The 15,303-nt window shown below is 44.4% G+C and overlaps 1 protein-coding gene and 1 long non-coding RNA gene across 6 annotated transcripts in view; one reads left to right on the top strand and one right to left on the bottom strand.

The window, feature by feature from the left end:
• Positions 1-14,873, bottom strand: part of chd9 (chromodomain helicase DNA binding protein 9) — a 76,388-nt gene extending 61,515 nt beyond the window's left edge. For 3 of the 5 annotated variants that reach the window (XM_088992989.1, XM_088992990.1, XM_088992991.1), the window contains exons 1-2: positions 14,461-14,873; positions 8,859-10,446 (exon numbers count right to left, since the gene is read on the bottom strand). In XM_088992989.1, the coding sequence (XP_088849115.1) occupies positions 8,859-10,346 (1,488 nt within the window). In that variant the 5' untranslated portion in view covers positions 10,347-10,446; positions 14,461-14,873. Of the gene's footprint in view, positions 1-3,244; positions 3,371-8,858; positions 10,447-14,460 lie in introns of those variants that run through there. The other 2 variants (XM_088992988.1, XM_088992993.1) reach the window with 2 other exon arrangements.
• LOC148900922 (uncharacterized) lies at positions 1,745-9,001 on the top strand. The gene is made up of 3 exons (XR_016114548.1): positions 1,745-1,814; positions 4,166-4,278; positions 8,882-9,001. It is a non-coding gene; the product is annotated as an uncharacterized LOC148900922 (long non-coding RNA).
• Positions 14,874-15,303: the final 430 nt, after the last annotated feature.

The following is a 15,303-nucleotide window of genomic DNA, read 5'->3' as shown; positions in this document are numbered from 1 at the left end:
CAAAAGATGAAAATATTTCCATTTAGTCAATATCATCATCAATATTAAAACCTTTATCACCAACAGAGGCAAAGACGTTTTCACAAAGCCCGTTGTGTTCAAAGTAATTTTTACTATCTAGATAATTTTATATACATCACATGGTTGTGTCACTACCTTCTTTGTGAAAGGCAAAGGTGGCAAGTATGCCTGGTATTCTTTCTTCTCTCTAAAATATTTGCGATTGGTCCAAGATAGCTGGTGTCAGAAGCTCAAGAAAGAGTTCAAATGGCGGAAAACGCACCAGTGTTTGTGGCGACGCTCCTGTCCTGCCTCCCAGGTGCTTAATACTATCTTTGTGACTACTTTGTACCTGTGTATGATAGCTGCCCATTTTAAGCACTTTGTTACCGCTTCAGCTGTTGTTAAAACGATATATAAATCAATATGTATTGTATTGTTTCATCAAAGTGGCTAAGAGATTCTGGAAACACATTTCTAAAATGAATGAATGAATGAATGAATGAATGAATGAATGAATTTAATAGTGGTGGTCCGGGAGTCGAGTGGTTAGCACGCCAGCTTCACAGTGCAAAGGCGGTGAGTTCAAGACCCGGTCCGGCCTCCTTGTATGGAGCTTGCATGTTCTCCCCCGGGCTCGTGTGGGTTTTCTCCGGGTACTCCGGTTTCCTGCGGCAAGCTGATTGACAACTCCAAATTGTCCCAAGGTGTGAATGTGCGCGTGAATGGTTGTTTGTAGTTTTTAAAATACTTTCCCAAATTGAAAGTTTAAGGTCATCACTAAAATATTATAGGACAAAGCTCAGACAGGTTCCTCCAAACCAGCTCAATCAAGAAATTACTTCAATACAAACTGACAAAGTGAAGTCATCCAAACGATTGGAAAAAAACATGTTGCAATCCATAGATATTCAAGTAATTGACATACCAGTCTTGAAAGGGTTACAAAGCCATTCCGAAAGCTTTAGGACTCTCACAGCCCACAGTGAAACCCATTACCCATGAAAGGAGAAAACAAAAGTGGTCAACAGCTGGCCAACAAAAATTACCCCAAAAGGGCACATAGCAACGACTTACCCAGGAGGTCACAAAGGAGTCTAAGAAAACTGCTAGAGAATTGCAGACCTTACTCATCTTAGTGAAAATTTGTGATCATGACAAAACAATAAGAGACTGGGTGACACCCATCGCAGAGTTCAAAAACCACTGTTAACAAAAACAACATATAGGCTCTTGCATTAGGGCCCCACCTACATGCTGGTTGGGTAAGAAGTGAAATTCTAATTTGTGCCACACATTGGGTGCTGGCTTCAGGCGGCCGCCAGAGTCTGATTTTATGCCAAAAAAAACCAAAATGGCCTGCCACAGAATTAAGGCTTGCTGTTCCACCACTCATATACCAGACTAGCCAAGGTCACTGGCGTTGTGGTGAATGGTTGGGCCAAGAGGTCACAGCATTTGTCAACAGACTTAGCTTTTTGAAAAGAACATGGCAAGGAGTCCGGAAAAGACGATCGTTAGCTTTCTTGTTTAACACCGCACCGTAAAAAGTCTGCAAGAAGGGATCCAAAAAGTCAGACAGCACTTTAACTGAGGTTGATGGAACCAAGGCACTGTTAAGAGTTACAGTCCACAGTTGGATATGGAATGGAAATGTCAAGTGGAAAATTTCTCGAACGGTCAAGAATATGTCACCCGGGTAGCTTGAAGGCAGATAATTCCCAGTAGTCAATTTTTCTGAGTATTTCATTTGTTTTTCCACAGCCCTGAGCAGCTCAACAGAGAAGATACTTAAATGTTACTGTGTGACTAAGGTGAGCACTATGTTTCCTTATGCAGACACGTACATATAAAGGAAAGTGAGGTGTACATCAAGAGACCGAATGATTTTTTTTCCTCACGTCTTATCACCCCTGCTGATTTGTGACTCCATGCATGCCCATCTCATGGCCGCTGTGAAAAAAAACACGTCCAGCAAATTAACTAGTATTTCGCCATAATTCCGGTAAGATTGACTCCAACTGCTGGACATCGACATAAACAGATTGGTGAGCAGCATGGAAGAGATGATATAGGTCGATCACAAAAACAGATTGACAAGGCCACAATTTGTGATCGGATTGTGGATGCTGGGACAAATATCATCATTTCTGAATCGCCACACAGCAACAAGAGTGACTCTGACGAGGGGTTTATGATTGATCTAGAACTGTAGTTCTTAAACTGGGTTCGATTGAACCCTAGGGAAACCCTACGGTTCGGGAGTTGGTCTGAGGCGTTAGGTGGATCCCCCGCCGCAGAGGTCCACCCCTCAGTCAAGTCTGCAGTTAGTGGGCACAGTCATTGAAAGAAGGGTTTGATGAATGAGCATATGAAACTGGCAGGGTCTGGTGCCTCCAACAAGATTAAGAACCGCTGATTCAGAAGTAACTTGAGTACTTTGTTAAATATTTAAATAAAGTAGCTCCCAACTCTGTTTTGTTCCAGTTGCATTTTAAAACACATATGATAGTGTAAATTCTACTGTATATTTGTTTAAACTAGCATGTATTTTACTATGCAGTTTATCTTCTTCATGTATTAAATACAGGAATAGCACCTAAAACTGACACCCGTACCTCTTAATACGGTAAACTGTATAGTCATGAAAATATGGTAATATTCATGAGTACATTCAAAGAGTTTTACATAAAGGTCATTTTGACTTAACTCCAACATTAGCATAGTTCAGTGATAGGCTATGGAACATTCCAAATTACATCTAAATTTGGGTTACTTTGCTCGCCTCAGTACCGAATTTCTTCAAAAAACGTGGAACTCCTGTACGATACATTTTCAGTGTGGGATATATGACCTGTGGGCCGAGTGTGATATCGTCCTTGATAGGAAAAAGATTTCTGCTGTAAACACAAGGGCAGAGGGCAGCTACTCACTGCTAGTCACCAACTTTTCTTGTGATACAACTTTGCATTATGTAAAAGGGGTTTTCCTCAAACACATGATTAGATGTCCAGAGGGAGAAGGACACTGTGGTATTCTTTCGCCGGCAAACGACAGGTCAAACCAAGTTTAGGAACATTGCCTTGCGTCAGTGATTGCATTCCTGCTCCACACAGTATTCCATATTTATGCCGGGCTCCAACCACTTCAGCTCAAAATAGATGCTCACTGGCCTTTACTCCCCACAGAATAAAAGCAAACATCAGGACAGACGTGACAAAAGGAGAAAACTTGAAATTCAAACCTGCGGTGCAGTAGTTGCGGCTTCTCACATGTTCCATGCACTCTGTCAAGTACAGCCTTCCCTCCTCCCCGAATCGTCCCGCCTCTTCCGCCTCAACTGTCGAACATCCTGTTTACTGCTGTCCCTCGCTCATCTCCCATCCCCTCCACCCCCGCCGCCTGCCCTTTTTCTTATCTGTCGGGCCTTCCACCAGAGGAGCTGATGTGCCGAGTGCAAATAGGCAGACAACTTGACACGACGAGGGAGGGGAAGGTTTATCACGTGGGGGTTGTTACAGAAGCAGCAGGTTTCCACAGGGCTGCACGGCAGCTGTGTGTAGAATCTGCATGTCGTGTTGTATTAAGCCGGCGCTGGGTGTCGCCTTTCAGGGCCAATCACCCCCCCCCCCCCCACACCCACCAACCCCCACCCCATGCTCGTCCGCTCCGATCATTCGTTGCCTCGGAGTTATATAAACCTCTGTGAGGTCAGCAGGCGGCGAAGCTAGCGTGACGCAGACAGGAGCCCACGAGCTTGGCCTCAGTCACCCACAGCAAAAGCATGGTGGGGGAGGACGAGTGGCAGCACCCAATTATCCAGAAATAAGTCATCTGCATTCAGCTCGATCCTAATATTGATAATGAATTAGTATTGATATTGATTGAGAAAAATGAGATTGATTCTTTTGTTATAGTTTCTCTCCTATGCTCAAATTCTTCAAACATTTCTTTAAACTGAAGGCGATGAGGATTGTTTATTCATCCGTCAATTTTCTAAACCGCTCCTCGCAATGGTCGCGGGCGTGCTGGAGCCTATCGCAGGTGTGCTCAGGCAGTAGACGAGGCACACCTTGAAGTAGTTGCCAGCCAGTCACAGGGCATGCACACCTATAAGCAATTTATAGTGTTCCTTTAACCTGCCATGCATGTTTTTGGAATTTAGGGAGGAAACATGAATACCCGGAGAAAACCCACACAGGCACAGGAAGAACATGCATACTGTACAATAGGAAGGAATCCGAGACTTTTGCACCATGCGGTGGACATCCTAACAAGGTAACCACAGAGCCTTCAGAGATTATTTATTCGTTTACAATTTTTTACTTTCCTGTTTTCTATCCATTGGGTTTGACTAATTGTATAACTAATCCAAATCATTTTAAATAAAAATCACAAAAACACAAAAAGGCTGACTGACTGTGTAATAAATATGACATTGCAGTGCAATGACAGCTATAGCTTCAATATGAATTCTGCCAATTGGCTCAGCGCCAAATGCCTGTCACTTGTGATGAGTGTTTTGCATCTGTGTGTGTGTGTGAGAGAGAGATTTAACTTTTGACTTCTGTGCAACAATTACTCCAAAGTATGACATTTACTACACCTGATGATTTGTTACACCGATAGTGTTTAATTTTACTTTTTATGGCAAAAATTAGTGTAAAAATGTCACCCAAAACATGTAGAATTGATAACAGGATTAATAGCATAGGACTAGAGAACGAATTATTTGATATTAGGCCTGCAGCTTTCGAGTATTTTGGAATTCGGATAGCCTCATATAATTCTATTGAATAATCAGATATTTGGATAAAAATAGTTTTTGCTTGGGGACAGAACTGAAGACAAAAAAAAATCCAGAATACATTTCCAATTCATAATGAACGACAAACGGGTTTTCATTTCAACCTTTTTTTTTTACTTTATATACTGTACATAGGAAGTCATTCTTTTGGGCCAATGGTTATTGATCAATCTCGGAGTGTTTTTGAAATGGAACTGTATAGTGCCACTTAGCAGTTTTTTTGACAACGATACTAGTGCAGCGTGTTCTACCGGAAACAAATTCCTTGTGTGTCCTACATACTTGGCAATAAAGATGATTCTGATTCTGATTGAAATTAACAACAGTTTGTAACGCCAATATAAATGCCCAAAACACCGGTCATGTCAATCATTACTTATCGCTGTTTTGGTGGCGTGTGATTGTCATGCATACCATGAACGCGTTTTGCTGCAATTAGCTTCATTTCTTGTTAACAGTGTGCTTGTAAATAATCGAGTGCCGGGGACGGTAAAAAAAACAAAATACAAATACCTCGAGCATTTATTTGAACCGAGGTACCTAAATTACTTGGGGACTCATTTCAAGCCTATTTCAAATTGATCTCATCTCAGTGGAAAATGCACAGAACTTTATTTTTTTCCAAGTGAGATAACATTTTTTTATCACGTACGCTCTCATTCCAGAGCCCCAGTTCAATGACTGTCTTGAACTCGAGGGTGTCGTCACACCTGCGAGCTGACTGTTGCAGCATTTGGTGATCAATCCTAATTAGGCAGATTCACTGCGGGGGAGTGGAGAATGGGCCGCTAACCCCCCGAAACCTCGCCTGCTCAGCAAACACGCCACCATCAGCAGGCTCTTCACAAATCAGTGCACATGTTTAGCACAGTCAGCCGCCGAGCGTCGACACGGGGGCCTGACAAAGGGTCCAGTCAAAACGGTCTCGATAAAGGACAAAGACGCCGGCGTTGGCTAGTTGTGGTTGAAAAGAGGTCACACTTGGACTCACAGCAAAGACCACAGATTGTGATTGACTCATAGATACATCATGGCCGAACAAACAATATCCAAAATGGAAGGAAATATGGAGCCATTACACCGCTGATGTCTGGCGTTGACCTTGCTTTGTGTTCTGTCATGGAATCCATCCTGTGTTCTTCCATCACTGTTTTGTTCGGAGCCGCTACAAAAATGGACAAAATCTGACTTCAACGGACAGTTAGGATGGCGGAAAAAATCATTGGCACCGCCCTACCCACTCTCAAGAACTTGCACACTGCAAGAAACTAAACAAGGGGGTGGAAAAATCATACTGGACCCTCAGCACCCTGCCCACTACCTTTTCCAGCCACTCCCCTCTGGCAGGCGCTACCGATCCATGCCAAGCCATTAACTCTCTAAACAGTAACCCAAATACAACTGTATTTTCTCCATTTGTCTCCATTTTTTGATGATACTAGGGCAGCGTGTTATACCGTAGACAAATTCATTGTGTGTTCTACATACACAATTCCTATCTGGTCTAAGGGCCAAATACTTTAAGGCTAAGCAGTGTCCATGCGAACTTGACCTTAAAGGGGACAATGGAAATAATAAAATAAAATATGTCCTGATTAAAAACAAACTTTAATTGTGATTTTCCTACTATAAAAATGTAGTATTCAAAATAACTAGAATGTTCAATTTTGTCACCTGTTGGGAGACTTCATATAAAAACGAAACACAATATGATATGCAAATTTCCCGATTGTGGGACGAATAAAGGTTTTCTGATTCTGATGGTCACCAGTGCCAAACTTTTCCCTTCTGTTTATTTATTTATTTATTTATTGTTTTTCACTACTTTTAAGTGCATTAGAGTGACTTTACGGGTCATTTTGTGAACAAGCTAAGCCTATTTCACCCCTATTGTGTTTGTTTACAAATGGAGTGGAGGGGGGAGGGGTCCTGCAACATGTGGTCATGTAAAGATAAACTGTCATGCAAAGCACGAAGAAGGCCTTTTATTTGGGTGCTATTTTCCATCTTGACATTAACACACTCTGAAAATATATGTGCAGGGAAAGTAGTTTCTCACACTACAGGTAATCGTCCACGATGTTTTGTTCCTATAGTTGCAGTATAACCCAAATGTGTACGACATCAGAATATTTCATAGAATTTCACTAACCTATAGGCCCAATACAATAGTAAGGCAATAATTAATTACTCTAATTCATATTATAGCACTGTTCAAAAATGTTGTTTGTATACGGTTTGTAAGCTCGACACCCAATACTGTAAATCCAGCCTAAGTGAAAATATTTTGAGCATTTTCATTGACATTTTGGGTTTGTTTAGGTTTTTAGTTTTTTTTGTAAAGATCACACCCGTGTGTCAAAATTCACAAGTGTGCTCAAACTTCGCCTGATTTTGCATCTACATGTGTCACTGCCAAGAGTCTCTGTGGATGCTGCTTGGTAACTTGCCAAGTAAAGATCCGGGATCTGCCTGAAGCCTGTTACAGCCAGCTCAGGCAATCACCCATCACTCTCCCACCCCACCTCTCATTTATTTTCTCCCACTCATGCTCTTCTTTGCTGTCTCATTCCCTCCTTTTCTTTCCTAAGCTGTCCATCTTTTTCCATGAGCTACTGCTCTCCTCACCACCCCCCATTCCCTCTCCCCGGAGTGCTCTCCTTCAGCCACCACCCCCCCCCCCCTGCCCCACCATCCTCTTCTTCCTCCGACAGCCTTGCCTCACTCATGCGTGTGCCTGCACTCGCAGCTACCACAACAGCATGCGACCTCCCCCCACACTCCGCCCGAGTGTGCTCCTGGCTTGCCCTGACCCACATCTTGATATAGCCCTAAGTATGCTTACAGCTAAGTCCTGAAGACACTCCACTCTTAGCCTAATCAGGTCTGACCTGCTGTCGGTGTAAAGGAAAGATAGACAAGCCCGGTTGGACGGACAGTCGTTTTCATCATCATCTGCTACAGGCGTTCTCTTCTACCCAAAACGAGACAATTCCCCACTAGACATCAGTGCATTTTATCTGAGCAAAGCGAGTTAAACATGAGACAGCTAGTCGGACTGATATCCACTCGACCCTGCGAAATATAAGAATGTCCTTCGAATTGAACAAAGTGGAGAAAATGCCATTTCATGACATTTATCTTCTCAGAGGCCATCTCAAGAAAATAGAGGGGGGGACTTTATGTAATACTGTGTACTGCTTTTGAAACCGAGGTTCGTCAAACCACGCCATAAATGAGCATTTGCAGGTGATAGTCACATGCTACCATCAAGTAGTAGCATCGCAGAAGTTTAATGGATTGTTCATAAAATGTTAATGAGTACCATTCAAGGTATAGGACATCAAAAGTTACTTTTGGTACAGAAAGATGTCTATACTATCTTGGTGCCAATGCCCACTACCCAGTCCATTTATAGAAATCGGTTCACAAAAGATCAGCGTAGCCAAACATAACAGGCAACTCTTTTGTACATAATCCAACTAACTGCTGGGTTCACAGTTGGAGTGAGCCTATATCGATTCATGCTGCCGTGGGGCAGGTGATACAAAACGGTAGCATATTGAAAAGATGGTATGTGTGTTCTGGTCTCAGACGAATGCAAATTAACCCAGACGTCAGACCAATATTAGGGAGTCAGACATTCCATTATCCAAAATGATTGAGATGTTTCCCCTTCTCTACACCTGATTGCATTGATTGGATTGGATTGGATGCCTTTATTAGTCTCACAGTGGAGAAATTTACATTTCACAGCAGCAAAGTGATGAAAGGAATGAAAGAATGATTGCTCATTCGTTAGATGTGTAGAAGCCTGTGAATAATCCAGATCATTTAAATCAGGTGTGGTGAGGGAAGGGAAACATGCACAACCCTTAATGACGAGCGTTTCCCATCCGTGGGCTCAAATATGGACAATATTGACCTGATAATCACAGAGCTGAAACAGAATTAATTCAAAGAGACCATTACCTGTTAACTACAAACAACAAGACCATCCTGAATAACTTTTCAAATGTATGACATCAAAAATAAATAAAAATTACATTACCTCTTCTTCCTTTTGTCCAACAGGTGTTTGTGTCCTGTGCTCGTGCCCCCAAGCAGAGTTGGAATCCGCCCAAGAACCATTAGATTGATCAGGTTGGCTGAGCGCTGCCTCTAGCTGGGGCAAAAAGTCAGGCAAGAGATCGGGGGGCTCCAACCCTGCCAAATCTCCAACATGATGCTCCGATGCCAGAAGGCTGTCCCCTAGTGATGGGTATCCGTTCGCGTGGATGGCCCCTGTCTCAGCGCCGCAACGTGGAGGATGCTCAGAGGACAACTGGTGGTCCACACTCGCGTAGCAGCTCATCGATTCCCCAAATATTTCGGACAACTTATTGTCTCGTTGCGTTTCACTGCGACAGCGTAAAGCTCGAAATTGACATTCCCCTGCCTGGTTAACTGAGGTCTGAGCATGCTGCTCACCCATAACGGATGCGGATGGAAACTGACAAGCTGCCCCAGGGAGGTCGGGTAGAGTTCCCACAAGGGGAGTGGCAGTGGCAGCGGGCCGAGCCGCCGCCGACACCGAGGACAAAGATGGATGACTTAGACAGTCCATTTCTGGCTCTCCAGGGTAGGAAGGGTATTCAGCCGGTTGGTAAGTGGTGACAGAACTAACAGAGTACGTGGGCAGAGAGTGAACCAAAGATGACGAATCCATTGGTGGGTTATTTTCGGCCATTCCTAATCTGCAAGGGAAGCTGCGTTTTGGTTGCTGCTGCAAGCAAGATCTTTGCAGATGGTCATTTTGACTTGGCACAGACGCTGGATGAAACCTTGCTCCCACCGCAGTTAGCTGGTGCTGGGCCTGCTGTGGACTCTGTGGAATCTGTTGCTGGCTCCGAGGTTGATTTCCCTGGTTAAAGGGAAAGCCGTGATGGTGCCGTTGCTCCAAAGGCATGCCCTGCATGTTCATTTGTTGATGCTGGCTCTGGTTAAACAGCTGTTGCGGGTGACTTTGCCTTTGCTGCTGTTGCTGCTGACGCATTCGGTAATGCTGCGGATGATGCATCCGTTGCTGTCCGACATGCATTTGCTGGCTGTACAGTTGCTGATGCTGAGACAAAGGATGATACATGTTTCCATTCTGGTCCTGATTCCCCCACATCGGGCTGCTGCTGTTGAAGAACAACCCATTGGATTGAGGTACTTGGGTGACAGGGCCATTGTGGTACTGGCCCTGTTGGTCTGCCGTAACACCACCTGTAGCCCCAGGACTGGAAAATGGCTGCACGGCAGAATTCTGTGCCTTAATTCCAACATAGTGCCCCATCTGCTGACTGTAAGAGGGCATGGCTTGGTGGTTGGATGTGGAAGACACCTGTAGCATCATGTCTTGATTTTTCCCAGGAGCGAGAGGCTCCACTTGGATGGGCTCAAAGTCCGTGCTGAGATTGAGCTCATCCACAAACGAGGGACCTGAGGGGAAGCCGTCAACATCCACTCCTTCCAGACCGCCACCGAAAAGGTTTGGGTCATCAAAAAAATCCATGTCAGAGCTCTGACAGGTGACGGAACCTCCTGGAGTTCAGTGGATCCACATTGGTTACGATGCACCAGTGTTCAAAGAGCTATGGCATCACATCATGAGTCTGTGAAAACAAGAAAGACACATTAGATCAAAAATAAAGGTTGGAAAAAAAGGTGTTTTGTGGATGGCCATTTCTAGGCTGGATTTGCGTGTAATTATTTGATTTTAGGCAAGAGGGATCATACACTCAGTACTGAATTCATCAGCAGTCAGTCAGACGGCACACATCCGCAAATAACAACTCACATTCCCATTTACAGTTAACTCTACTTCAAAATGTTCCAATGGAGCTTCCTACGAGCAATTGTGACATTTTACCCTTTATTAACCCCTTGAAGTATAATTTGGATACATTTTTCCCCAAAGTTTGGGTTGCAGTCAATGAAAAATGTCCAAAGCTACTTTGGAACGTCTTACTTTTTTGATATTGAAAGTCTGTATCAATTAATCCTGGGATCAGTTTGCATAATCTTAAACCCTTTGAAAGAACCAGCAGAGATTTTTGTAATATATGTCTTCATAAGTATGCAATCTGATGAACAAGAACGCCACACCTGTGGGAGGTTTAACTGTGTGTCTGTGGATGGATGGATTCAGAAACAAAAAACTATGAATTGAGCCACACAGACATTCTCATGTGACTGCCCTCCACCACCAACTCCATCTATTTTGATCTTCCTGTCCTCCAGTGAAACACGCTAGTAGACTAGTAGGTTTTCATAATGGCCTTCCATGCGGCGTTGAAAAGAAGCGCTCTAAAACCACGTAATAGCTAGGTCAGGAACTCTGTGCTGTCAATTATCTATCATCAGGCTTTTCATGTGTGCAGTGAAAGCAGCTGGCGGGAGCCAACTGCCAGCCACCGGCAGCAGGTGCCTCTTCGTGCAACCCCCTTGTATGCAGCCTCCCGCCTCCCAGTCTCCCCTCACCACAACTCTCCCTCCTCTCAATCCTGCCTCCGCCCCCTACCCCACAACCTTTTCTAAACTCGACAGCCAACAGAGCTACAGGGCAGGATGCACAAGGAGGCGTTGACAGCAGAATTTCAACAGCCCAAGAACAGAGGCAGACAAGGTCTTTTGAGGGCGTGTGCTTGTCGACCACAGACCAGCGGAAGATGACAGAGGCCAGAGAATGCTCCGTTGTCGTGCCGACAGGTTATTTGGCATATTCGAGGAGGTGATCTCAGGAACATAAGATGAAATTCAGGTATTTTCAAGAATTTCTGGTGGGAATTCAGTTGGATGTAAGACCGAAAGTTATACAGTATGCAAGATACTGTACGGTATATAAATAAAGTTGCAGGAACAAAAACCAAACCTACAACACGGAGACTCATGCAGCCATCCATCCTTCCATTGATTCATCTATTTTCTGTTGTGCTTGTCTTCCAGAGGTTGCAGGTGAGCTGGAGCCTATAACAACTGGCTCTTGGTAAGAGGAGATGTTTACCCTCAACTGCATGATTGATTGGACTTCAAAGCTCTGTATCACATGGCACAAGTTATTAAACAATACCTCCAATACTTAGCCATTTAAATCGCATCATTAATTTTGGTTACTCACTTTGGTGCCATTTAGTAATTTGCCATGTAATTCCCCTTTGCTGCAGTGAATTGAGGCAACGGACGGACTACTGCCTGCAAACTGGGGGATTGTTACAATTGGCTTGATAAAATGAAAAAAAAAATCAATGCTTTAAAGTGTGCCTTTATTTTGCCAGAAAATACTTAAAATTTTGCAACTTGCAAGATATGAAAGAAAATAATTGAGCGCTCTGTGCGGGTCAAAAACTCACAAGAGTTCAACAGTTTGGAGAACCTGAATTTAGAGTGGGTGGGCAGACATACTGCTATAGTAATATTATACAAGCAATAAATGTCAATCTAGCAAAACGCATCCTCTTCTACAGTCCAATGTAAAAAAACTAAAAGAAAATCCATCCTATAATAAATTATGAAAAACAATATCTGGTCTTGGATATTTTAAGTCAATTAATGAAATACAGCGGCCCAATAGTTCCAGTGGTTAGCATGTCAACCTCACAATGTAGAGGTACGGGGTTCGCTTCTGGCTCCGGCCTCCATGTGTCGAGTTTGCATGTTTTCGCCGTGCCAGTGTGGGTTTTCTCTGGGCACTTCCTCACACATTCCAAAAACAAGCATGGCAGGTTAATGTGGCATTCTAAATTGTCCCTAGGTGTGAGTGTGAGTGTGGATGGTTGTTTGTTTATGTGTGTCCTGGGATTGGCTGGCAGCAGGTTCAGGGTGTCCCATGCTTTCTGCCTGAACGCAGTTGAGGATAAAGCTGATTTGAAAATGGATGGGTGGATAAATAAGACGCAGTGGCAAGAAGGTCAACTATAATTGCAAACTCCACACAGGGAGGCCGGACCGGGACGCGAACCGGTGACCTCTGCACTGTGAAGCCGGTGTGCTAAGCACTTGACTACCGGGCCGCCCATTCTGATATTTATGTTTATTTTTTCAAACAAAAGTTCAGGTAGAGGCAGGGTTGGAAGTAAACCCGACGTGGGAATCAGAGAAGCTCTCGAGGAGGGAACATACCTGTGCGCAAGGCTATATTCCGCAGACTAGGGTGTTCCACCTATTTCCCACTGTTTCCGGATTAGGTTTAAAGGGCACAGGGGGAAAAAAATGCAAGATTTGCATGTGAATTAAATGACAAGAGGCTGGATGTCACCAGGTGACTAATCACGGGATGATGTGTTGCTATGTGGAAGTGCAAATATCCCTCTTCACTGGGCTCTGTGTAGAATACCAAATCAAACGTTCAGGCCCAGATGTACCAATTTTGTTCAGTATTTCATGTATCTGATTTTATGTAATTGCCTGCACATCGGACGCTGACCCATTGAATAAAACTGCAAATATTATGATATGCTGGGCTGTGTGTAAACTGTACCAGTCGGATATGTTCCAGATCTTTTGTTAAAAATCTAATTTTAGGATATGACTGTTTGAAAACACATGAACACATTTGTCATGTGTAACACATGAACATATACACAGAGTAATAGCCCGATTTGCTGGGTTCTGCATGCAAAAAAATAACCGTTGGTGGATAAACTCCATGTGTTTTAATATCCCACTTTGCTGTGTTCTACGTGAATGCAGGGTAGTCTGAATTGAACATTTTGTAGGATGTCTCTGAAAAAGAGCCAACAACAATCAACACCTTCTTGATACTTGTTGATGGCACCATTGTAAGTAGGGTCAAAAACGAATTGATAATTAAGGTAGGGGCGTGGGAAATCACACAAAAACAAGCCAAACCTAACACGTTTTCCTTCAATCAATTAACAGCGGATCCACATCATCCTAGACCATTACATGCGCCCTCTCACTCTTGCTTCTTGCCTTCGGGCGAAGGGAACATCACATGCGTCGACTTCCAGCTGTTTGCAGCACCCCAACAGCGCGAGCCAATAATATCAACAAACACAGGAAGGCACACATAAACTCCCCAATTGAGTCGTCTCTTTTCCTTAAACGAAGAAAAGTTAATTTGCACATTCCTTCGTGTCACTTCGAGCAAATATCTTGAAGTAAATTCATGTCGTGTAGGAGCAGCCCCTTCACCCCAAAGGCACCGTTGGGTCATACAATGCTAAAATTGTCAAAGTATGCAAACTTCGTCAAAGGAAAATATGCACAAACTATGGCAACGACAGTCAGTAAGTTTCACCAACAACGAGCCAAAAGGTGGGGGGTGTCAATGGAGGTGGAGAGGTTGGGGGGTGGTCGACGTCGATGGTGTCCGAGATAACGACCACCACACCGGGTGTTATTTCCGGGGCTGAGTTTCAGTTTTAATTGCGAACTGTTAAGCTCACGACCGACCCACCGAGCGGCACCGGTCGCTGTCAGATCAGGACCCGGGCAACCAGATCCACTTCGGGTAGGAAACTGCGCCAAAAGTCCTGCTAATATTCTTCGAGAAGTGCGTGGAACAAGTGCGAAGAAACGGGGCGTTTGACAGCTTCCTCTACGAAGGGAAGCCACACAAGCGCATCAAGCGAAACGAGTGTCTGGGAGTGTTGGCGGTGACTTACCCGAAATGAAACCGGTAGAAGCGACGCGAATTGCGGAGGACACATGCGTGCGTATTCTCGGTGAAGTTGGTTCTTCTCCGGGCAACCTCGGCACAGCCGATGCTCCGTCGCCGCCAAACTAAGCCCGAAACCAAGCCCGGCCACCACCTCCGCGGGTGTTGCTGGCTGGCTGCTTCTGTGTTGCTGCCGCCGCTGCTGACGTGACTGCCGATAAGGGCACATTTGCATACTAGTGACCTCCTCCCTGATTGGACGTCCGGGTGTTCGCTGCAATTTCACCCCGGAGAAGTATCGTGTAAAAGATATATTATTATAATAAAGTAAAACAAATAATAAGACAACAAACTCGTTCACCCGGTGCGAGAGAACGAGTCGCCACGGCGTCAACCACACTTGGAGAGCGGTTGTTTTGACCACGGTACCACCGGGCCAAAGTCCTCGTGTGTTTTAGTGTCGTGACACGCCGCATAAGATGGCCGCGTTAGAAGCCAAATAAGCCAATCCGGAGAGCTTTTACTTTGGCACATGGACGACAAGTCAGTCCTCCCGTGCGAACATGTCAGGCGCACCAGTGTTCCACCAACGTGGAACGATACGGACATCGAGTGGCCAGACCGTGAACTACACCCAGGGCGATGTACTACATTATTTTCCTTGTTTGTTGTAGTTAGTGGGGACCAGCACAACACAGGAAAGACAAAATTCCGCGAAGTAGAGATAGGTTTCTCTCTCTCTCTCTAACACACACACAGACACACACACACAAAAACAAACACACGCATTCACACACACTAAATGGCCACGTAAACATGACACTGATCTAAGCAACCGCTTGATAAGACT

Source organism: Hippocampus bargibanti, linkage group LG03 (assembly GCF_051943395.1).
Source record: "Hippocampus bargibanti isolate YZ-2025 linkage group LG03, ASM5194339v1, whole genome shotgun sequence".
In the NCBI taxonomy this organism is placed as follows: Eukaryota; Metazoa; Chordata; class Actinopteri; order Syngnathiformes; family Syngnathidae; genus Hippocampus; species Hippocampus bargibanti.
This window is presented reverse-complemented; position numbering and strand designations above follow the sequence as displayed.